The sequence below is a fragment of the Hemitrygon akajei genome, chromosome 3 (assembly GCF_048418815.1).
Source record: "Hemitrygon akajei chromosome 3, sHemAka1.3, whole genome shotgun sequence".
Taxonomy (NCBI): Eukaryota; Metazoa; Chordata; class Chondrichthyes; order Myliobatiformes; family Dasyatidae; genus Hemitrygon; species Hemitrygon akajei.
In genome coordinates, this window is record NC_133126.1 from 123,305,055 (window position 1) to 123,331,395 (window position 26,341).

Genomic DNA, 26,341 nt, shown 5'->3' on the forward strand with positions numbered 1-26,341 from the left:
GAGAGTGATCTCTTCATGGCAGTAAGGGAAGCCTCAGACCTACATGTCGGAATGAGAATGAGAAGAAGAATTAAAATGGGTGGCCTTGAGAAGACACACCTTTTGTTGCAGACAGTGGTCAGAATAGGGAAAAGGCCCAAACAGTCCTTCCATGTGAAGCGACACTTACCTGCAAGTCCACTGGGGCCGTTTACTGTATTCTGTGCTCCTGGTGCGGCCAACTCTACATCACTGAGATCCAGTGTAGACTGGGGGACCACTTCGTTGAGCACCTTAGCTCTGTCAGCTTCAAGAAGTAGATTGACTTCAAGAATCGCAGTTAAATACAGTGTTGAGTTTTTCCATTGACTTACTTCAAATTTACTCGCGGTCCTCCATTGTGCACACAGTTTAAAAGTTGCCTTGAGGTAGGCGTTTCCATCTCACTTTCGTGATGTAACTGTTTTGTCTGTGTTTGGGGTTGGGGTGCATATTGTATGGTCTGGAACTGAATACTTTTGGCAAGAGCCAGAATGTGTAACAGTAAACAGGGATTTGTTGAGTTCTGGTTGATTAGCACTGTCAGTGAAACCTTGTTTCACTTTGTGGATGAATCATGGTAAGCTTCAGGCAATGGTAACTGGCCTGTTTTTTGTGGACAGGGCATTCTTAGACATTTTTCCACTTGTGAAGCTCACTTTTCCTCATGTCAAAAATATTATGGTGATAGTGACTGGTAATAGAGACAACTTGAAATCACCTCCTCCTTTCCCTTGAGGTTATTTTCAACAGTGTACAGTAGTTAGTTCTTTTTATGCCAGTTATTTGATGGAAGCAATTGTGTTGAAATCAGATTGGAAACATTGAAGATTATTAACCTTTAATCTGTTTTGCAGTTAAATAAATTTTCCATGGGGGTGACTCACCTCCTGACACTTGAGGGCTTTGTTATAATTTGTAAAGCACTAGCTAGGAATATGATCAGATACTCTTAACTTGCCTGGATCAAGACAAACATCCTGGGTGATTGGTACTCCAACACAACAAGAAGCATTTATTCTTTCTAGCATTTGCACACAATGGCTGCAATATGTAACGTTGATCTCGTCTACAGCAGTTAGCTTCCTTGGCTGGCCTGAACACACCTGCCGAACCCACAGCCTCTACCATCAAGATAAGGTCTTAAGTTTCATTGAAGCACCTTAACCTGCAGGTTACGCACCCTCATAATCTGGAAAATTGTCATTGTGCTACATTCATGCTGGGTTTATATTCTGAAATTCCTTCAACAACTCTGAGGAAGTATCTTAGATTTATAGAGCTGTACAACACAGCAACAGACCCTTTCGCCCAATTTGCCCATGCCTACTGCGATGCTTTCTGGCTAAGACAACCAGAAGAGCTATCACACTTCAAGAAAAGGAACCTCACTATCATCTTTTCAGAGGCATTTGGGACTGGATGTTTAATGTAGAAGGCAAGTGTAAACTGAAATTACTAAGAGATGCAGAAACCTGAGCGTTGAAAAAATGGGATAGAATTCACCAAAGGTAGATTATCTGAAATTATTAAACTTAGTGTTTAGCAGAAGACTGCAGTGTGCTAAGTCTGAACATTGGTTGCTATTCCTTGAATAAATGTTGAGATTCATTGGAACAGCATTGGGGCTGAAGACAGAACAGTCGTGGTAGTTCACTCATTTGTTACTCAAACCAACCTTGTTGTTTTCTGTGACCCTCACCTCTTAAATTTCTGCAGATTTCTAACATTTGCAATTTTGTAATTTTGCTACGTTAATGGTTTATGATTCCTGAGTCAGGAGCTACAAGGAAATAATTTTAAGGGAAGAATAAGAAGATTAAATGAGCTAGTTTACAACTGTTTCCTTTTTATTTAAATTAAAAGTGCACATTGCTGGAAATACTCGCCAAATCATATAACACTGGTGGTGAGAGAAACAGAGCAAATATAATGCCGGTTTCGCGTAAAAACGATAGGCGTCCACACTATGCATTTTAAAAAATATCTCTGTCCACACTAAAATGGATATTTTGGCGAATCTCCTCCTACTGTACGTGCGCAGGACACATCTACCGAAAACAAGCGACATGTTTGGTGTAGAATCTCGCTGTGAAAGATTTGCTGCGTGTTTGTCCAGTTACAGACTAGAAAAACTTAAACAACAGGCAGCTGTTAGCTCTCGCGCAGGAGGACTTTAAAAGTAAAAAAAAACAAACACTGGAGCGTATGGAGGCATCCAACAGGGAGTTCACGGACTGTATGACCCGGCTGACGACGAACATTGAAAAACTGATGAACTCTGTTGCATTAGTAAAGCACCTGGTTAAATGTATAAAACATGTCTGCATCAGTGTTATCTTGTATTTCCATACAATGTTACATTAGGCTGTTACACATCTATTGTCAGAGAAGTACTTGCATAACTATGTAAACCACCTTGATACGAGCAAGGACAGAAAACAGGGCAAAGTGAGTATACTTATTTATTCAGTAAGTTGTGGGTCAAACTATTTGGTGAGTACGTTTCTAACTCTTCTGGCTTCAGTCTCGTTGCTGTCTGTTCTGAAATTGTTAGGTTGCGTTCAAGAAAACAATGAAATTCTGCGCTGCTGCCGTCACCATCCGTTCCCGCACGTCATGACAGCGTTCTTAGATTTCTCTGGTTACCCCATCCACATTGCTCCGGTCAAGCAGTGTTTTCAAAATTACACACTCTGGACAGCGTTTCTGAAATCCTCCCGGTTTCGGGGGACGAAAACGCTGTTTTAGTGTGGACGGAGTGTAAAAACGAAGAGAAAAAGCTTCTGTTGTGAATTTATCCAGTGTAGTGTGGACGTAGCCTTATTCTCCCTCTCCCTCACTTCTACAAATTGTTTCATGTTTTAAAACAGTGACCACACTTCAAAGATTTTTAATTGGCTGTGAAGTGAATTGAGATGTTCTACAGCAATGAAAGGTGCTATATAAGTGCAAGTATTTCGATCTTGTTATAGAGCATAGAACATAGAACTCTAGAGCACAGTACAGACCCTTCGGCTCACAGTTGTGCTGATCTTTTAACCTGTTAGTCCAATCCTTCCCTCCTATATCATCCTCCATTTTGCTATCATCCATGTGTCTATCTAATGTATCTGTCTTTACCACCACCCTTGGCAATGCGTTCCGTGCACCCGCCACTCTGTGAGGGGGGAGAAAAAAACTTAACCTCTGACATACCCCAATCACCTTAATATTCTGGCCCTTGTATTAGCCATTTCCATCCTGGGAAAAAAGTCTGTCTGCCCGTTCAGGCATCACTAAGTGATTTGATGTAAACATCAGCTTATTGGTTGAAAGGAGCAGCTTTGAAGGACAAACTGGACTAATTTTATTCACCTTTGTCAAAGGCTGTGAGAGAAGAAGGTACTAGTAACCTCTAGGATCCACATTCCAGACAAGCATCTTTCCTGGGATGAGGGGTGGTCATCTGTTAGATCGGAACTTGGATATTAATTCCACGTTAAGAGCATACAATTGCAAACACCCTCCTCCTCCTCCTCGCCCACTTAAGATATTAGTCTCCCATTTTCCCAAAGCTAGGATTGAAAGTTGGTGAATACTATGGGAAGGGTCAAGGGAGGTAGGATGGAGTAAGGCCGCTCTAATTTGCTTTAATATTGCCACTAAGAGGAACATTGGCAGAGCTTTTGCACAAGAAAATGAACTCCGTGTGTGGTGACGTGGGAGTTTACAAGTGTTGCCTTGTTTTATCCATGCGCTTGCACGGGGTTGACCTCAGCTGTTCAATGCTGCGGAGAAACATTATTAAACAATCATCCCATTCACAGAATATCACTGAATTAATTGTAGCTACATACCTGAATAATGTCCTTTTTACTGGCCTCTCTGAAGAATGGATGGCACGAGTTGAGGAATGAATAGATTTCTGGTAATATAAACATACACACAGCTGGCTAAAGAAAGAATGAAAGGACCGTTAGCATGCAGCTTGGAAAGTGGCACTTCTGAACGTGTGAAAGGTGGAAGTACTCTCAACCTTGGTGTGATTGCCTCTCATGCCTCTGTCTGCTGACCTACAATTTGTGTCTGGTCCAGAAACATTTTGATTCTTAAATACTGTCTTGCACTCTCCCTCCACTCCCACTCCCACTCCCACCTGAGAGCTCTGTCTCCATAATCCTCTTAGTTCTTATACTTCACCAGGATTCCTGATCTTAATCAGTCCACCAAAAGCTCTTTATTTGCTCTCCCTCTGTTTAGTTCCTACACACTCTAATTCCATGACTCAACCATACCACCTCTTTTTCCAACTTCAGGTTGTCTATTAAAAACTTCTATTCACCTCAGTATCTCACTTTGCCTGGCAGTTCTCCTGTAATCCTCCACTACTTAAATGTTAGTTTTTGTATTATGAGGTAGCAAGTACCTCATGATGGAATAATGAATAAGGTGACACTTTTGTCTGGATGATATTGGTTCATGGGTTGTAGTGATGTTTAGACATAGAAACTATTCAAGGTACTGCAGCGCATTTGTGATTAAAAGAAAATAAGGAATACATGACATGCTTAACAGCAGCTTTAAAGTGAAATAACCAATTCATGTTTCATTTCTAGTTCTTTACTCAGAACTCTGTAGAAAAGAGTATAGATACCTCAATTGATGTACATCTACAACCCTCTCTGAATTCATTAAGTTGGATACAAGTGCTTCCATTATTTTTTGTATTTTCAACCTCCTCCTCCCTCAATGTGCAGAATTTCCAAATGTAGAAACTTGTTATTTGGTGTAACACATCAATGATGTACCCCTCCTACCCCTCCTCACAGCCCGCCCATCCTGCTCTCGTGACTACACCCCTCCCACACCTGAAACCACCACAGTGGGCTTCACAGCTGAACAGGTGAGAAGACAACTGAAACATCTCCACCCAAGCAAGGCTACAGGCCTGGATGGTGTCAGCCCCAGGGTGCTCAAAGCCTGTGCTCCCCAGCTATGTGGAGTACTTCACCATGTCTTCAACCTGAGCCTGAGTCTCCAGAGGGTTCCTGTGCTGTGGAAGACGTCCTGCCTCGTTCCTGTACCGAAGACGCCGCGTCCCAGTGGCTCCAATGACTACAGACCAGTGGCATTGACCTCCCACATCATGAAGGCTCTGGAGAGGCTTGTTCTAGAGCAGCTCCAGCCTATGGTTAGGCCACACTTAGACCCCCTCCAGCTCACCTACCAGCCCCGACTAGGAGTTGAGGATGCCATCGTCTACCTGCTGAACCGTGTCTACGCCCACCTGGACAAGCCGGCAAGCACTGTGAGGGTCATGTTTTTTGACTTCTCCAGTGAGTTCAACACCATCTGCCCTGCTCTGCTGGGTGAGAAGCTGACAGTGATGCAGGTGGATGCTGCCCTGGTGTCATGGATTATTGATTACCTGACTGGCAGACCACAGTACGTGCGCTTGCAACACTGGGTGTCAGACAGAGTGGTCAGCAGCACTGGGGCTCCACAGGGGACTGTCCTGTCTCCCTTTCTCTTCACCATCTACACCTCGGACTTCACAACTACTGCACAGAGTCTTGCCATCTTCAGAAGTTTTCTGATGACTCTGCCATAGTTGGATGCATCAGCAAGGGAGATGAGGCTGAGTACAGGGCTACGGTGGGAAACTTTGTCACATTGTGTGAGCAGAATCATCTGCAGCTTAATGTGAAAAAGACTGAGGAGCTGGTGGTGGACCCGAGGAAGGCTAAGGCACCGGTGACCCCTGTTTCCATCCAAGGGGTCAGTGTGGACATGGTGGAGGATTACAAATACCTGGGGATACGAATTGACAATAAACTGGACTGGTCAAAGAACACTGAGGCTGTCTACAAGAAGGGTCAGAGCCGTCTCTATTTCCTGAGGAGACTGAGGTCCTTTAACATCTGTCGGACGATGCTGAGGATGTTCTATGAGGCTGTGGTGGCCAGTGCTATCATGTTTGCTGTTGTGTGCTGGGGCAGCAGACACCAACAGAATCAACAAACTCATTCGTAAGGCCACGTTGTTGGGGTGGAACTGGACTCTCTGACGGTGGTGTCTGAAAAGAGGATGCTGTCCAAGTTGCATGCCATCTTGGACAATGTCTCCCATCCACTCCATAATGTACTGGTTAGGCACAGGAGTACATTCAGCCAGAGACTCATTCCACCGAGATGTGACACTGAGCGTCATAGGAAGTCATTCCTGCCTGTGGCCTTCAAACTTTACAACTCCTCCCTTGGAATGTCAGACACCCTGAGTCAATAGGCTGGTCCTGGACTTATTTCCACTTGGCATGATTAACTTATTATTTAATTATTTATGGTTTTATATTGCTATATTTCTACACTATTCTTGGTTGGTGCAGCTGTAACGAAACCCAATTTCCCTCGGGATGAATAAAGTATGTCTGTTTGTCTGTCTGTCTGTATATGAAATGGAGATAGTCCAGATCAATTGGTCCATCGAGATTGCTCTGCCTCTTGTCAAGATCGTGACTAAACACCTTTTCCCTCCACCGTCCCGAATCCCATAATTGGGATGGCACGATTGTATAGTGATTAGCACAGCACTTCTACAGTACCAGTGACCCAGGTTCAGCTGCACCTCTGTTTGTCCATTCTGTCCGTGACCACTCCTGTTTCCTCCCATATTCCAAAGACATGCAGATTAGTAGGTTAATTGGTCACAAGGGTGTAATTGGGTAGTGCGGGCTCTTTGGGTTTGAAGAGCCTGTTACCATTCTGTATCTCTAAATAAATAAATAGCCAAAAACCTATCAGTCTCTGCTTTAAATGAATTTAATAACTGACCCTCTGCACTTTCAAAGATTGACTACGCTCTACATGAAGTTTTTTCTTATCTCAGACATACATGACTGATAGCTTATTCTGACACTATGATAATTATATTCTAAATACTTACTTACTCTTGAGCCAGGGGAAATATCCTCCCTGCATTCAGCCTTTTGTGTCATGTGAGCTCTGTTATTTTTAATGAGATCTGTTTTTTTCCACCTCTGGAACCAGTCTGGTGATTATTTTGCTGTACTTCCTCTTTGTTAAGTATATCCTTTCTTTGGGAGGTAAGACAGCCAACGCTTTGCGCAACATTTCCAAATGTGATCTAATTACAACACTATATAATTATATTGAGTCATCTTAACTCCTGTGGAAGCATAAGAGCACGAAATAGGTTATTCAGCCCTTCAGGTATGCTCTGTCATTCAATAAATAATTGCCAATCTTCTAACTCAATGTCACATTACTACTCCCTCCCTAAAATCTTAATTCATTGTGACTTAAAATTTAGCCCTTCTCCACGGTAAAGAATTGCATTGTTTCATAACCCTCTAAGTGAAGAATTATTTTCTTTGAGTGAAGAAATCAGATCATACAGTACAGAAACCGTTGTTGTGGCTGACTCCATCCTTGTTGACCATCATGTACCCATCTGTATAATCCCATTTGCCAGAACCTCAGTACCATGGTGACGAAAGGTTGTCCAGATACTTAAATTTCATAAGACCATCTGCCTCTGTCACCTTTTCATGTCTTACATGTCTTACCTTATGTGAGACTCGAGCTCCATTTGGAAGGGTTGGTTAGTAAATTTGCAGATGGCACAGAGGTTGGTGTGGTGGACTGTGTAGAAAGTCTTCGTAGGATTCATTGGGATATAAGCAGAACACAAAGCTGGGCAGAGAAGTGGCAGATGGAGTTCAGTCCAAAAAAGTGTGAAGTGTTACAATTTGGAGGGTTGAATGTGAAGGTAGAGTACAGGGTCAGTGGCAGGATTCTTAGCAGTGTGGAGGAACAGAGGGATCTTAGAGACCAAGTCCATAGCTCCCTCAAAGTTGCTGCACAAGTTGATAGGATGGTTAAGAAGGCATATGACATGCTGGCCTTCATTAGTCAGGGGATTCAGTTCAAGAGCCATGAGGTAATGTTGCAGCTTTATGAAGCACTAGTTAGATCATACTTAGAGTATGGTGTTCAGTTCTGGTCATCTCATTATAGGAAGTCAGTGGAAGTTTTAGAAAAGTATAGAGGAGATTTACCTGGATGCTAACTCTATTAGAGAATATGTCACAAGGAAAGATTAAGCAAGCTAGGGCCTTTCTCTGTGGAGCAAAGGGGAATGAGAGTTGTAAAAGGCTGTGAGATACATGGATGGAGTGGACAAGTAGCATCTTTTTCTTAGAATGTTAATGGCCAATGTCAGAGAACATCAGTTAAAGGTGAGTGGAAGAAAGATGTCCTTTTACACAGAGTGGTAGGTGCATGGAACACACTGCCAGGGATAATGGTACAATAGGGATTCTTAGATAGGCACATGGATGTCAGAAAAATAGAGGGCTATGGGTGGATTAGATTGATCATAGAGTAGTTTTATGAAGGTCAGTACAACATTGTGGGCTGAAGAGCCCATAATATGCTGTATATGATCTATGTTCTAGACTCCCCCTCACCCAGAAAAGCATCTTCACCACTTGAAACCTGTTGAGGCTTTTCTGAATTGTGTACTCTTCAATGAGATTTCCTCTCATTTTTTCTAAACTCCCATAAATACAGGCCTAGTCCACCTTGTGTATCCCCCTATGGCCATTCCCGTCTGGTGATTTTTTTTCTTGTTACACCCCCTCTATAACAAATTTATGATAAGGATATTAAAACTACACACAGTTCTCTGGGTATGGTCTCGCTGATGTCCTGATAATTCCAGTAAGATATTCTTGCTGCTTTGCTCAAATCTTGCAATGAAGACATACATTTACTTGTGCGGACTTTCTGTAATGACATCTAAATCATCTTAAAGCCTCTTTGTTTTCAATTACAGCTCACAGATCAATTTGGTTTTGTATCATTAGTAAACTTGGAAATATGATATTTGATCCCCTCACATCAGTCCATGTTGACGTACATTTTGCCTATCTAATTACTCGTGGCACCAGAATGTTGGCTTTCAGTGAATTGTGATATCAATGCACAGCCGTACCTTTGAGCATGAGTAATTCACAGCAATTTAGAAAATATTCTTTTTTTGGTGCGCCAAGATGGATAAATTTGCATTTTTTCTCATGATCTTGCACCCACTATTTTCTTTTCCACTGACTCAACTTGCTTTTATTCCTGTGAAGACTTCTTATATTATTCTTCCTTATTAAAATTCCATCTAGCCTTGTCTTGTATTCTTAGCAAACTTTAAAATAAGATGGTCGATTTTCTCAGCCAAATCATCAAACATTGAGAACGCCAGTCCCTGGAATAATCCCTTGTTATAGCGTGCTGACCTCAGAAAGATTTGCTTTTATTTATTAACCAATTCTCAATTCATAATTGTATAGTATTACTAGCTCTATTTGCCTTAACCTTGTTAACCAACCTGCTCCATTGGATCTTATTAACAGCCTTCTCAAAATCAAAGCACACTTTGAAGTATTTGTACTCCAGATGTTCCTCCTAGCATTACTCTTCCACTAAATATGAATATCAGTTTAATCTTTCACTCCTTTCAGCAAATAAAGGGAGATTGAAAATCTGGCTAAATGGTGCCATAACAACAACCTTTCACTCAATGTCAGCAAGACCAAGGAGCTGATTATTGACTTCACGAGGAGGAAACCAGAGGCCCATGAGGCAGTCGTCTTCGGGGGATCAGAGATGGAGAGGATTAGCATCTTTAAGATCCTCAGTATTATCATTTCAGAGGATCTGTCTGGGCTCAGCATGCAAGTGCAATTACAAAGAAAGCACGGCAACACCTCTGCTTCCTGAGGAGTTTGCAAAGATTTAGCATGACATCTAAAACTTTGACAAACGTCTGTGGATGTGTGGTGCAGAGTATATTGACTGATTGCATCATGGCCTGGTATGGAAACGTCAATGTCCTTGAATGAAAAAATCCTACAAAAACAAGTAGATATGGCCCAGATCATGATGGGTAATGCCCTCCCCACCTTTGAGAACATCTACACGGAACGTTGTCACAGGAAAGCGGTATCTGTCATAAAGGACTCCCACCAACCAGGCCATGCTCTATTCTCGCTGCTGTCATTGGGAAGAAGGTACAGGACCCTTGGGGTGCATACCACAGATTCAGCACCATTAATTATTCTTCAACTATCAGGCTCTTGAACCAGAGGGGACAACTTCACTTAATTCAACTTCACTTGCCCCATCATTAAACTGTTCCCACAGTCAATTGACTTACTTTCAAGGATTCTTCTCATCTTTTCAATATTTATTGCTTATTTATTAATTATAATTTTTTCTTTAGTATTTGTCCATCCTGTTGGATATTTTTCTTGGATTTACTGTGTATGCCCACAAGGCATTGGTAAGGCCAAATTTGGAGTATTGTGTTCAGTTCTGGTCACCGAATTATGGGAAAGATGTCAACAAAATATAGAGAGTACAGAAGAGATTTACTAGAATGTTACCTGGGTTTCAGCACCTAAGCTACAGGGAAAGATTGAACAAGTTAGGTCTTCATTCTTTGGAGCGTAGAAGGTTGAGGGGGGGACTTGATAGAGGTATTTAAAATTATGAGGGGGATAGATAGAGTTGACGTGGATAGGCTTTTTCCATTGAGAGTAGGGGAGATTCAAACAAGAGGACATGAGTTGAAAGTTAGTGGGCAAAAATTTAAGGGTAACACGAGGGGGAATTTCTTTACTCAGAGAGTGGTAGCTGTGTAAAACAAGCTTCCAGTAGAAGCGGTAGAGACAGGTTTGGTATTGTCATTTAAAAAAAAAATTGTATAGGTATATGGACAGGAAAGGAATGGAGGGTTATGGGCTGAGTGCGGGTCAGTGGGACTAGGTGAGAGTAAGTGTTCGGCACGGACTAGAAGGGCCGAGATGGCCTTTTTCCGTGCTGTAATTGTTATATGGTTATAAGAAAACGCACCTCTGTATATCGTATATGGTGACATACATGTACTTCGATAGTAAATTTATTTTGTACTTTGTACTTGCTCCAGCATACTAGGTACTTACATAGTTTCCTATGAAAACCATCCTTTGAGCATTGTTCCACTAGAGCCAGGCTTTTTTGCTAACCCATCAAAGCTCCTTGAGAGTTTGGACAATGAGTGTTGATTTCTAGCTTGTTCTGCAATACACAATTAACCCGCTCCTCCTTTAATCTAATGTGTGTAAGCATTTTGAAGCAAAGATCAAATGTTATTATCCGAATAAGGACCATTGGCTGGTGTTTCTCTTCCCTAGTTGTAACAGCCAGTTGCAGACCAAGGATTGAACCTGGAATCTTCTCACCTGTATGGTTTATTAGAATGCTGAATTGTCTCCAACAAAGACAATCAAAAAATGGCAATATTCATGTAATGAAATCATGACTGGTTGTATGTAGCAATTAAGTTATTTGATATAAGACTTGGAGAAGTTCAACACAGGTTTAGGTCCTATGATCAACTTGAGAACTATGTAAACAAAACGTACCAATATGCCCAAACCCAAGAAATGCAGTTACAATATTACATAGGTATGCCATTTGCCTTCGTGTATCTTGTTTGTGGTTCAATGAACTAAGAGTTTAGTTCACCATCCTAACCCTGAGGCTGAAGTTTGAAACTACATATTGCTATTTTATGTTAGAATTATACAATTTTAGAAATGGAAACAAATAATTTTGGAACAATATAAAAAATGTTTTTTCATGCTTTAGGACATGTACCTCAACTGAAACTTTCAAACTTGAGTTTTCTTGACTAACTGTTTTGAGAGACGTGATATAAAGGTAGACAAATAGAGGTACCGTATATTCCAGAATATAAGCCGACCACTCATTTTCAAGGTTAAAAAAGTGTCATTTTCATGTTGCCTTTGTATAAGCCGACCCCTTTTGTAGAGGTTTTTGATTTTTACCAGAAAAGATCACAAGATCTCACATGCCGGTACTCAGCTTTGCCAGACCCGGAACTGGGAAATTTTGTGAACCAGTACCTGCTAAAAAAACACCAGGCCAACACATTGTAGAGCATTATAAGCAAATTCTTAATAATTAAATCAGGGGGGGAAATTTTGGATTAGGTCTCCAAAGGTAAAAAATCCTCAGAATTGTAACCCCTGCGAAACCATTTAGCGCCCATTGTAATCTCGTTAAAACATAACACGGGGTGGTGGGATCAGTACGTCTATGCAGTATTGAGTTTGCGACTGCCACGTACAAAAGATTAATACAAATGCGATATGATGCTGGCTTCAAGCTGAAGGTTGTTGATTTTGCTAAAGGAATGAATAATTCTGCAGCTGCTAAGAAGTTTATTGTAAACAAGAAACAAGTGAGAGAGTGGAGAAAGGCAGGGGACACGCTGAGGGAAATGCCAAAGATGAAATGTGCAAACCACGGGAAAACATACCAGTGGCCAGAACTGGAAGAAAAAGTTTTAAAGTGGGTGAATCACCAGCGATCGCTGGATACATTGTTACCAGAGAAATGATTCGAGTTCAAGCGTTGAAATGGGCCGAAAAACACCATGAGGTCAGCGAACATTTCAAAGCTACAAGAAGTTGGTGCACCCAATTTATGAATAGACGTGATCTTGTGTTGAGACAAAAAACAAAGATTGCTCAGAAAATTCCCGTGGGGTGTTGTTGCTTACGTTCAAGAATGCTGCTAGATGGACGACGCTGGTTGCTTGAAGTGGGTTAAAAAGGTGTGGCGTTGATGTCCCGAAGGTTTCCGGAAAGAAAAGTTGCTACTTGTCTGGGACGTCTTCAAAGTGCACTTGTCAGGTGAGACAAAGCAGCACTGAAAGCTGAGAATACGGACATTGCAGTCATCCCCGGTGGTTTGATCTCCGTGCTCCAGCCACTAGATGTGAGTTTAAATAAATCATTCAAAGAATTCATGCGACGACAGTGGAACAAAATTGACTCAAAAACAGCCAATAAATACGACCTGTCTTCCGTGTATTTGTTTTTCCAAAGTTGGCACCCTCTGTATAAGCTGACCCCCTAATTTTAGGACCAAAATTTAGGGCCAAATTCTCGGCTTATACACCGGAATTTACGGTACCAATCAGCTATTGACTGGAAGATTAGGCCGAGGGAACTGTGTGAATTGGTATGTCCTTGAAAAGAGCTTGTACTTACAAGTCCTTCCCGGGTTACGTCAGGGTTCCATTCATGTCACCTGTAATTACCTGAACAGTTCACCACTTGGATATGCAGCCTGGTAGCAGATGGCTGCAGCAGCCAGACAATTGGAAACACTGGTTTTCCAAATGTTTGCTCATGTGTACAGGGTATATATAAGTTGTGCATTATTAACCGGAGGATCGTCCATGTACAACTATTGCAGCTACAATGTCAAACTAACAGAGGTGAAGTACAAGACGGGTGAAAATATTGAGGAATCAGAGTGTGTGTTGGGATTTTGCCCATCTCTCAGTGCCTTTAGTGAGACCCAAGAAAAAGCACACAGCTATACGTTCATTTATCCAGCCATTTCTCTGAAGTTGCAGAGTCAGATTACCAATCTAGTACCTTTGTGTTTGTTCCTCTTAATGTATCCAAGCGATAATTGATATCACTGTACATGAAGAGAAAATATGATACTTAATAGTTAACTTGCATGTTTATATTTAAAAACGAGTGGAAACAAAGCCATGGGGACGATTTGTAAAGTTGGAATTATGACCCCGCCACCTTCTGATGGGATTTAGTAGTGGAACTTTGAACACAGTTTCATAAACACAGAACTTGTAGTTTCATTGTCACTGGTGAGTAAGAGACAGTCCAAGGGGAGGATGCCAAATAAAAAGATGGGGGGGAGAGGAAGGAGGACAAGCTAGAAGGTGATAGGGGAAGCCAGGTGGATGGAAAAAGTAAGGGCTAGAGAAGAGGGAATTTGATTGGAGAGGAGAGTGTACCATGGGAGAAAGGAGGGGCACCAGGTGGTGGTGATAGACAGGTGAAGCAAGAGGCCACAGTGGGGAATGGAAGAAAAGGGGAGGAGGAGGAGAAAGGAAAAGAAATTACCGGAATAAGAAATAATTGTTCATACCATCAGGTTGGAGGCTACCAAGACGAATTATGAAGTGTTGCTCCTCCACTCCACATATCCCTCCCTGCAAGTGAGTGAAATGTATGTGTTGCTTGGATTTCCAGCATCTGCAGTATTTCTCTTGTTCATGAAATGCTACACTTGCCCATTCACCTTCTCCCCACCTCAATTCAGGGCCCATAACAGTCCTTCCAGGTGAGGCAACACTTCACCTGCAAATCATTTGGGGTTGTCTTTTGTATCCGGCATTCCCGATGCTGCCTCCTGCACACTGGTGAGAACCCAACGTAAACTGGGGGACCGCTTTGTTGAGCACCTCCATCCATCCACTAAAAGCAGAATTTACCAGTGGTTAACCATTTTTATTCCTATCCCTATTCTTGTTCTGACATGTTGGACCATGACCTCCTCTTCTGCCATTCTCAGGTTGGAGGAGCAATCCCTTGTATTCTTTCTAGGTAGCTTCCAACCTGATGGCATTAACATCAATTTCTCCTTCCAGTACTTTTTTTTCTTTTTTCCCCTCCCATTGTCTATCCGTTGCCACTCTAGCCTCTTACCACTCCTCACCTGCCTATCAGCTCCCTTGATGCCCCTCCTGTTTTCCTTTCCCCATGGTCCTATCAGATTCCTTCTTCTCCAGCCCTTTTCCTTTCTTACCCACCTGGCTTCACTTATCACCTTCTAACTTGTCCTCTCCCCTCCCCAACCTTTTATTCTGGTGCCTTCCCCCTTCCTTTCCAGTTCTGAAGAAGAATCTCAGCCCAAAATTTTTCCAGTTGATATTAAGATAAGAACATAAGATATAGGAGGAGAAGTAGGCCATTTGGCCCATCGTTTCTGCTCTGCCATTCAGTCATGGGCTGATCCAATTCTTCTAGTCACCCCCACTCCTCTGTCTTCTCCTCATACCCTTTGATGCCCTGGCTAATCAAGAACCTATCTATCTCTGTGTTAAATGCAGCCAATGACTTGGCCTCTACAGCTGCTCGTGGCAACAAATTCCATAGATTTACCATCCTCTTGACTAAAGTAATTTCTCCGCATCTCTGTTCTAAATGGACGTCCTTCAATCCTGAAGTCGTGCTCTCTTGTGCTACACTCCCCTACCATGAGAAATAACTTTGCTAGATCTAATCTGTTCAGGCCTTTTAACATTCGGAATGTTTCTATGAGATCTCCTCTCATTCTCTCAAACTCCAGGGAATACAGCCCAAAAGCTGCCAGATGTTCCTAATACTGTAACCCTTCCATTCCTGGAATCATTCTCTGAACCCTCTCCAATGTCAGTATAGCCTTTCTAAAATAAGAGGCCAAAATTGCACACAATACTACAAGTGTGGTCTCACAAGTGTCCTATAGAGCCTCGACATCACATCCCTGCTCTTATATTCTATACCTCTAGAAATGAATGCCAACATTGCATTTGCCTTCTTCACCAGTGACTCAACCTAGAGGTCCTCTCTACAAATGCCAGATTCTGAACAGCCTACCCCAAAATGTCCATCTGAACTTTCCGTGCAACAATATCTTGCCCCACCTAGGTGCCTACTTTTTTGGGATGAAATAGATCAGTGAGTATTGGGAGATACTGCTGCTGAGCCTGATGATTAAACTATGGATTAGCTTCTGCTCAGAATTAGAAAGCATGGCAGATACTAATCCTGGGCACCAGACCAGATTTATTCATGCTTATTCTATGTCCTCACCTGACATTACCCAACTCATCTCATGCTAAGACTCAATCCACAGGTTTTAGGCATGCATGGTTCACCACCAACCTGAGGCAATGGATATGAATATAACAGATAACTTGTATCTTGTGTTCTAGACCCTTGGGGGTATATGATGTGGGAAAAAGGTGCTGCAAAGATTAGATGATGACCATGATGCTTTGATGCTTTTGATATCATTTAAATAGAAAATTCAAAAAGATAATAACTCATTAAAATGAGTCACCAGATGATAGCATGAAAAAACATATTTTGCAAGGTGTGAACGAGTGGTGACTTGTTTTCAAGAGTTGAGAACCACTGTTCCAGTTCAATATGGAATACCAAATTTTATCTAGAAAGGTCTTGTTGCTTATACATTTGAGTTGATTGTTCAGGGTTTGCATTTCTACTGCATCGCTCAATCTCGGGACATTCCTAAAATGATTTAGTGCCAGCAAAGTATTTTCTGTTGCAACCTAGGGAATATGGCAGACATTTTACACACACTAAAAAGCTACAAATGCCACTGTTAATGATCTTTGCTACTATCTAAATACATCTCCACCATTGTTCAGTGGAACCAGGAAGGTGCTTGCCAGATAAATAAAACCAGTACGCTTTCGGAACCTCTTTGAAGGAAGGCCTTAAGGGTTATGTTTAAAGTCTCATCAGATGAAGTTATCCGTGAAGAAAGCAACAAACTCAGTGCTACTCTGTCTGGATTGCATGTGTGTTGAATGCACAGCTCGTGTCACCAAGATGTTCCTTTGAACAATAGCAGAGGTGTATTTGTATTGTGTTGTTTGTTTTTGTTAAACAATGAGTAATCACTGATCATCCTTTAACAATGAGAAAATAGGGATGTGTATCTTTGTTTGTATTATTATGATATATACCTCTCTCACTTTATGATTAGAGGATGATCCAATGATTATGTCGCCATATCGTGGCTAGGAGAGTTGCTGCCTCAAGGACCCAGAGATCCAAGCTCCATCCTGTCCTTGTGTGTTTTCCATGTGGAATCTACACACTGTCTTTGTTTCCTCTGTGCATTCTGCTTTCCACCTACATTCCAGAGATGTGGATTGGTAGATTAACTGGCCAATATGAATTGCCTTTAGTATGTGGGTGAAGGGTACATCTGGGGAAGAGTTGATTGAAATGTGGGGAAAATAAAAATGGCATTAATGTAGGATTGGTATAAATGCATGTTTGCTGTCAACGGAGACTGTTGATTTTCACTGCTGTATATCTATGAATCTACAGAGAGTCGCAGGAATATAAAACTATCTTATTCTGTAATGAGAGGGCAGGATTTATTATTTCAGTTTTTCTCATCCATATCACCACTTTCCTTTGCCCAGTTTCTTCTTCCTCTTCCTCTTCCTCCTCTTCTTGGGATCCTTTTCCGTTTTATGAACAAAATGTGGGAACAGAGGCAGGTGAGATGGTCGCTGTTGGGCAGGGGATGGGTAGTCTGTGAGATGGTCGACACGCTGCACAGGGTTCCTGTGTGCTTCTAGTGCATGGATTCAATGTTTTAAATCCCATTCCAAATGCTCCTTCTCCACTTTGAGCAATGATGTGCCGGCGATTGCGGAAAACGTCTCCGGGTGACACGGGGCAAACCTTTAGAAGCCTCGTTCAATCCTAACCTTGGTATCCGTGTGGACTGTGAGCATTTACGATCCATCTATACTACACGGGTTCTTCTCATGTGCCAAGCAATGATGACTACACGGGTTCTTCTCATGTGCTAGATTTGTAGGTTGTGTGGTGACTGTCAACTTGTCCAGATGTAGGCAGGAGCACTAGTGGGGTTAGGAGGGCAGTGGTGGAAGATAATAGTAATGGGATGTGAGAGGAAGAAATGGGATTGCAAGAGCTGTTCAATGATCAGAGCAGACCTGATGAGCTTGTTCTCATTCTGATTGACTCCATACATCCTGAAATCTGTTATCCAATATGTCTGCTTTTCTCTTCCAAGGTCTGGTTTGAGAGTGTAGTGTTGGGCATGGGGTTGATGTAGTCTGCCATACATACAGGACAACAAGCAACTCTGACCTCAGTGTTGGGAATATAATGACTGGGAGAGGAGTCAGACATCAGGTCTGCTTGCCATTCCAGTGAATTTGAAAGATTTTGTAGAGATTGTGTGGGCTATCAATGTGTGACTCCACTTCATATACTTCAGTGAACAAAACAATGTCATAAACACCTATTCCACAGAAGCAGGTGCATATCTATACTAAACCCATTTACCAGTACTTGGTCAGTGGACTACTCAGCCTTGCTTATTCTGATGCTCATCTGGATGGTTCCTAAATGTTATGACAGCATCTCCCTTCATCACCTTCTCAGGCTGTGTGTTCCAGATTGCAACCATCCTCTGGGTAAAAAAAAATCTTTCCTTTGACCCCTAATCATCTTATTCATCTTAAAGCTGCATCTTACATGGGGAGATGTTTCTTAGTATTGACCTTAGCTTCTTGATACCTATCCTGATCCAGGATATCATGGAGTTCAATTTCCAAACGTGCAGATGCAAATATAGTTTGACCACTACTGTTTAGACACTTAGCTTTGCTTGTCCATAGTCCTGGACAAGTTGTACAACTTCCATAAGTTCTGAATATCAGCTCCATTCCCACTGGAAGGTTGTTGAAGGTGATGCCTAACATTATGGCAAAAGAGACTGATAGAAGTACTTGAGCGTTCTGGATCAGCACTAATCATCACTGAGAACAGTTCTGCTGTGGATCCAATGGTTGATGTCATGGCTCGTGTGCTTGGAGTAAAGGTAAGATGGAGATGAATTTTTGCAGCCAGTCATATTTGAGGAATGTGTACCACAGTCCTTATGCAGTTAATGGAATCAAAGTAGGTTGGAAACACTGCACTTTTTAAAAAGTTATCATTTGGTGAAGATCATGTCCATTGTGCCTCTGAAAGGACAGTGTCCACATGGCATGCATGTCTTCTTCAGCACTGTAAAAGTCATCTACAGTCCCAGTGCCCAAGGCCACACCATTAGGGTCAGGATGGCAGTCAATGCCGCTGGAAGAAATACTTCCAAGACTTCCCAACCACAACTCAGTCCTTGATACAAATGCACTTGACTGCATCCCACAGCAGCATCTAGTCCAACCTTGCTACCATTGAATACTTGTACATGGAGCATTGCCATAAGAAAGTAGCATCCATCATGAGACCATAAGACACAGGAGCAAATTTAGTCCAATCAGCCCATTGAGTCTGCTTCACTAATTCATCATGGCAGATTTATTATCCCTCTCAACCCCATTCTCCTGCATTCTCCCTGTAACTTTTGATGCCTTTACTAATCAAGAACCTATTATCCTTCACTTTAAATATACCCAATAAATTTGCCTCCATAGCCAAATGTGGCAATGGATTGCATAGATTCACCACCCTCTGGCTAATGAAAATTCTCCTCATCACTATTCTAAAATAACGTACTGGACATCCTTATACTCTGGGGCTGTGCCCTCTGGTCCTAGACTTCCCCACTATAGGGAACATCCTCTCCACATACACTCTATCTAGGCCTTTAAATATTCAATTGGTTTCAATTCAATCACTCCTCATTCTTCTAAACTCCAGCGAGTACAGGCCCAGAGCCATCAAACGCTGCTTATACATTACTGTAAGGGGCAAAAACCGTTCACAATACTGAAAGTGCAGTCTGACCAGTGCCTTAAAAACCCTAAGCATTTAATCCTTGCTTTTCTAGTTTTCTTGAAATTAGTTCTAACATTGCATTTGCCTTCCTTACCACCATTATCCTTGTATTTTGCCTTAAAATTTGACCTTCCAAGATGAATTACTTCACACTTTTCTGTTTTGAACTCCATCTGCCACTTCTCAGCCCAGTTCAGCATTCTATCAATATCCTGTTGTAACCTTCGAAAACCTTCTACACTGACCACAACACCATCAACCATTGTATCATCTGCCAACTTACTAACCCACCCTTCCACTTCTTTGTCTAAGTCGTTTATAAAAATCACCAAGTACAGGGGTCCCAGAAGAGACCCTTGTGGAGTTCCACTGGGGACGGGTATGTTCTTGGAGGCAATGGAGTGACTAAGAGCTGACTCTTGAGATAATGATTGCTAGACATGGCAAGAATAAAAGTTGTTTTCCAAATGAGTGTTAAAACTCTTGAGAATCAGCACCTTAAATGCCAGTTGTTTAAAACCCGACACTGTCACGGGCCAAAGGGCCTCTACTGTTTTATGTTCTAAATATTAGGTTAAATTATCTACCATTCCCTTGTTTCCTCCTATTAATTTCTGATGTCCTATGGAAGTCCCAGACCTCCTTTCTTTGTATATCCATGGGGGCTCTTGTTGTTTACTTTCTTTATCTTCCCAAATTTTTCTCATACTTTCAATCTTTTGCTCTGGTTTCCTAAAACTGGTCTAACTGTTCATTTCACTTTATACATTTTGTTTTGTTTTAATATTTTCCTTGACCTCCTTTGTTAACTGTACATGGGTCATTTATTTCAATAAATATCTTTCTAACTGGGATAAATTTCTGCAGAGCATTATTAAATGGCTGCTTAAGTGTAAGGCACTGCTCAATCTTTTCCTGTTTCCCTATTCAGAATAGCCAAATCTTCTAACTTTGCAACTGCTTATTAAAGTTCAAGGCACTGGTTTTGGACTCATGGTATTTATTGTAGTAATTGCATTCTATCATATTGTGGATGTTGCTCACTAAGGGATCCTTAATTAAAAGGTTTCTTATTAATCTTACTTATTATATGAGAATAAATGTAAAATAGCCTGTTTCTATTCTTGTTGATCAGTCGTCTGTCTAGTATTTAACAGATGAACCACAGAAGTTGAACTGATTTTGGCTTATATTGATCATTAGCTCAACAGTTAGGAGTGATTCCTGATACTTTAACATTGTGATTGAATGCAAAGTCTACATTGGTGGTGAAAAACTTGCACACTTGTAAAGTTTGAATGTTTCGCGAGAAGATATTTTCAATGGTCAAAGTATATTCTTCATTTTGTTCTTTCTTGCTGTGGTGTGATGTAGTACTTCACAATGAAGGGTTTTGTGTCTTTTCTAGGTTATCATCAAACAAGAGCAAGAAGCAGTGACACAGCAGTCGGGGGTCTCAACTGGGCCTGCACAGCAGGCTGTGCAGCAGTTTGTGACTGTGAAGGGTGGCCAGGTGATTGCTGTCTCCCCACAGAAACAAAGCAGCAGCATTGGAGCAGGAGCCACCCAGACTAAGGTATGCCCTTGGAGGCAGTGGAGTGGCTGTGAGATTGTTAGATATGGCGAGAATAAAAGTTGTTTATCACCCAGCTATCCAAATGAGTGTTAAAACTCTTGAGAATCAGTTCCTTAAATGCCAATTGTGTACAAATGCCTATTATTTAGAACAAAATAATATTCCTTGCACACACATTGAGCTTGGAGTATTATCTTGCTCTGAACAATAGGCACTTGTAAATGAGAACAGTAATAAAACAGTAGCATCAGCATTCATTTGGGTAGATACACTCCATTCAACCTTTGCCTTTCACCTCACCACACTCAAACACTCTTCCATTTTAGTTTATCCCTATTTGTAGTCTTTTCAGAATGACCTGTAGTTATGGCTAAGGGTAATTATTAGAGTTTGATTGTTGAAGACCGTTTGATTGTAATTTAATGCATCCCATGCATTTCTTCAGATCATGATTTCCACTCCGGAGTGCAATCTAATGATTTTCCCACACTTCATTAAAACTTGTAGTGAGGATAAGATCAAACTCAGTTGTGATGTGTCCTATAGTCAATGGCCTTGTTGATATTTTCTGTTACATAAATGATATCCATGACTCTCTATCAGGAATGACCACAAGAAAATAGGAGCAGGAGGAAGCTACCCTGCCATTGAATTACACTGGCCTCACTCCTCTTGTGTTATTTCCTTATGATATTTTCCTTATCCCTCTGTTCCTTGATCTATCATATATTTCTCCAACTTCTAATGATCCTGCTTTCATCGCCAGCGGCAAAGAATACCAGGGATTCACCTCTCTGGAAGAAGGAGTTTCTACATGTATAGTTTTAACTATGTCCACTTATTTGAGATACCCCCACCTAATGAAAATGTCACACCCCCTCTGATTAGGATGTGTTTAAATTAGGTCACTTTTCATTTTCTAAACAATAATACAGATCCAAACAAATTGGCCTCTCTTAGTAGCACGACTCTCGCAATTGGAGAATCTCCTCTTCACCGCCTCCAAAGTTGCTGTATATTTTTAGTTACGTGAACCCAAAATGTGTACTGTATTCCAGGTATGATAAGAGCTCCCTAGTTTTAAACTGCAACCACTTTACAGTGAAGACCAAAATGCTATTGCATTACTCCATCTGCCAGTTTTTTACATACTCACTCAGTCTATCTATATCCTGTTGTAGAATCACAGTATCATTGCCCTTTCACCTATTTTCATATCATCAGCAATGATGACAACAATGATATGAAAAATTTGGAATCCTTGCACACTGTTTCTTCCTGCAGGTCATTAATATAATTGGTGAACAATTGCAGGCCAAAAACCGATCCTTCAGTACTCCACTGGTTACACCCTTCCATTTTAAAATGACCCATTTATTCCAAATCTCTGTTTTCTATGAGATAGCCAGTTTTCAACTGCTTCCTCCAATATCATGGGCTGTTAGTTGATGTGTTAGCCTTTGATATGGCACCTTGTCAAATGCCTTTTGGAAATGTAAACACAGGTTCTTCCTATCAACTTTCTCAAAGAATCCTGACAAATTTGGCAAACGTGGTTTACCTTTCAAAAGCCATGTTGACTAGGCTTAGTTATATTCAGTTTTCTTAAATATTTAGCTGTTTGCTCTTTGGTCATTGACTCTAGTATCTTGCCAATAAAATCCGTTAAACTAACTGCTTGTATTTCACAGCTTTCTGCCTTTTCCCTTTCTCGAACGTGGGAGTCCCTTTGGCTGTTTGTCGTTCTTCTGCTATCTTCCTGAAGTTTGGCCAGTTATGAGCAGAGGAGAAATTAAAGCATATTAACAAAAGATAAAGAAGTGGAAGTGTACGCATGACTTTCCTCCCAACCTTATATTCTGTCTGTTGCAGTTTTTAAAATTATGAATCTTTTAAATTCTCAATTTGTTAAGAGTCAAGAAAATCAATGGAAAAAGAATGGCTCTGCCACACTAGATAACTCATGTCCAACCCGCAGGTCAAAGAACAAAGCAGCAGTATTCGCTGTTACCAATAATGACATCACTCCTTTATTAACATGAGAATTTGAGATTTTTTCACTTTTAGGAACTCATTATAGAATCAGAGAAATTTTTATTGCCAGGATAAATTAACTGAGCCCTGAAGAACGGTCTTGGCCCAAAACATCGACTGTTTATTCATTTCCATAGACGCTGCCTGACCTGCTGAGTTCCTCCAGCATTTTGTGTGTACTGCTTAAGTTCATCTAGTCCTGTTTCTGAAGGGCCACAATTCAGTCAGTGGCTCCTGTGATGAGTAGTACATTTAACTTAGTTGTTTTCTTTTACATTTTATACACATACTCTTTAGCTATCTATCCAGTATAAGTTCTCATTGCAGAATAGTATGATTTGGCTTAGGAATAGTTGGAATAGTAGAGAGCTATATACCCCTTTGAGTCTGTTTGCAATTCAATTTATATCAGTTAATTTACACTTAAACAGCAGTAGTCTTTGGACCCCACCCTTGATGCCCTTGCCTAGCAAGAATCTATACAGAAGTAAATCATCCAATTGTGCTTCAGCATCTTTAGTTCCTTGATTGAAAAGATTTACAGTTTACAGAGAAAATTATGTACAAATTAAACAACAGGGAGGAGCCCTTTCAACGTACCTGTTCCATACCAGTACTTAAGCCCGATATGAGCCTTCCCACAGCCCTTCATTTAGCTTTAGAGTAATTGAAAAGTACAGCACAGAAACAGGCTCTTTGACCCATCTAATCCATGCAGAACCACTTAAGCTGCCTACTCCCATCGACCTGTACCGGGACCATAGCCTTCCATACCCCTACTATTCACGTACCTATCCAAACTTCGCTTAAGTGTTGAAATTGAGCTCACTTGTGCTGGCAGCTCATTCCACACTCTTACAACCCTCTGAGCAAAGAAGTTTCTGCTCACGTCTCCCTTAAACTTCTCACAATTTCATCCTTAACCCATAACCTCTCGTTGGAGTCCCTCCCAACTTCAGTGGAAAAAGCCTGTTTGCATTTACCCTATCTATACCCCTCATTATTTTGTATTCCTCTATTAAATCTCTTCTCAATCTTCTACATTTTAAGTCCTAACCTATTCAATATTATAACACAGGTCCTCCAGAACTGGCAACAACCTTGTAAATTTTCACTGTATGCTTTCAACCTTATTTATATCTTTCCTGTAGGTAGATGACCAAAACAGCACACAGTACTCCAAATTATGCCTCACCAATGTCTTATACAACCTCAACATAACATCCCACCTCCTGTACTCAATACTTTGTCTTATGAAGGCCAATGTGCCAAAAGTTTTACTTTCATAGAATTATGGACTTGTAATCCCAGTTCTCTTTGTTCTGCCACACTCTTCACTGATCTGCCGTTCACTGTGTAAGACCTACTGTGGTAGATGCAACACCTCGGACTTGTCTGCATTAAGTTCCATTTGCCAGTTTTCAGCCCATTTTTCCACCTTCTGCGAGCCATGATAGCCTTCCTTGCTGTCCACTACACCCCCAATCTTGGTGCCATCTACAAATCTGCTGATTCAGTTAACCACTTTACCATCCAGATCATTGATGTAGATAATAAACAACAAAGGACCCAGCACCGATCCCTGTGGCACACCGCTAGTCACAGCCCTCCAGTTAGAGAGACAGCCATCTACTAGCACTCTCTGTTTTCTCCCACAAAGTCAATGTCTGATCCAGTTTACTACCACACCTTGAATGCTGAACAACTGAACGTTCTTGACCAACCTCCCATGTGGGACCTTGTGAAATGCCTTGCTAAAGTCCATGTAGACAACATCCACTGCCTTACCTTCATCCACTTTCCTGGTAACTTCCTCAAAAAAAATATAAGATTGGTTAGACATAACCTACCATGCACAAAGGCATGCTGGCTATCCTTAATCAGTTTGTGTCTATCCAAGTAGTATATATACTTAGAATAACTTCCAATAACTTAACTACAACGGATGGCAGACTCACTGGCCTATAACTTCCTGGTTTATGTTAGAGCTTTTCTTAAACAGTGGAACAACATTGGCTATCTTCCAAGCCTCTGGTACCTTTCCCGTCACTAAGGATGATTTAAATATCTCTGCCGGGGCCCCAGCCATTTCTACACTTACTTCCCCTAGGTTCCAGTTGAAAACCTTGTCAGGCCCTGAGGATTTATCCACCCTGATCTGCTTCAGGGCAGCAAACACCTCCTTCTCTGTAATCTGTATGAGGTCCATGAAGTTGATGCTGCTTTGCCTCACTTCTGTAGACCCTGTGTCTTTCTTGAGTAAATACACATGCAAAAAATGTATTTAAGATCTCTTCTATCTGTTTTGGCTCCACACATAGATTACCATTATAATCTTCCAGATGAAGATTTTGTCCTTCGCAATCCTTTTGCTCTTGGCATATCTGTAGAATCCCATCCTTCACTTTGTCTGCTAGGGCAACTGCATGCCTTCTTTTAGCCCTCCTGATTTCTTTCTTAACCGTTTCTTGCATTTCTTATACTCCATAAGCACCTTATTTGTTCCTACCTGCCTATACCTGCTATGCATCTCCTTTTTCTTCTAACCAGCCTCACTATCTCTTGAAAACCAATGTTTCCTATACTTGTTATCTTCAACTTTTATTCTGATAGGCATATATAAACTTTGTAGTCTCAAAATTTCATTTTTGAAGGCCTTCCACTTAACAAGTACACCTTTGCCAGCAGCCTGTTCAAATCCACACTTGCCAGATCATTTCTGATACCATCAGAATTGGCCTTTCTCCAATTTAGAATCTCTTTGCATATTTACTGTGAAACTAGCGGCATTGTGAACACTAGGCATCTGTCCATCTGCCATAACTAATGCATTTGTTAGCACTCTTTGGGGCAGAGAATTTTTAGTTGGATTTATTAGTTATTGCTGTGATGGTAGATTTTTGTTTTTGTGTGGTTGCAAATGGTGTATGTAACTCAGAGTGTCTATTTCTCACCCACAGGTGGTTGGGATTCCAGTCGGTTCAGCCTTGCAGCCAGTGGTGAAGCAGGCAGTGGCACTGAGTGGTGGCCAGATAATTGTTGCCAAACCGGGCACCACAGTTGCTCGGACGGTTGGACAGAAACAGATTGTGGCTCAAGGTGTGGCAAAGGCTGTAGTGAGCGGAACAAGCGGAACCATTGTTGCTCAGCCTGCACAGGCAGTCAGCAAAGCTCAAAGTTCATCTGTTATCCAGAAATCAGGATCACAAAGCTCAGGTAAGGAGAGAACCCCAGCTTTGCTGCTTAAATGGTGAGTGTCGAAGTGG

The 26,341-nt window shown here is 41.4% G+C and overlaps 1 protein-coding gene across 8 annotated transcripts in view; it reads left to right on the plus strand.

Moving 5' to 3' along the window:
• The window catches only part of yeats2 (YEATS domain containing 2), a 155,311-nt gene that overhangs the window by 48,575 nt on the left and 80,395 nt on the right, over positions 1 to 26,341 (plus strand). For all 8 annotated transcript variants that reach the window (XM_073040755.1, XM_073040754.1, XM_073040760.1 and 5 more), the window contains 2 exons: positions 20,874 to 21,041; positions 26,036 to 26,291. In XM_073040755.1, the coding sequence (XP_072896856.1) occupies positions 20,874 to 21,041; positions 26,036 to 26,291 (424 nt within the window). The remainder of the gene's footprint in view (positions 1 to 20,873; positions 21,042 to 26,035; positions 26,292 to 26,341) is intronic.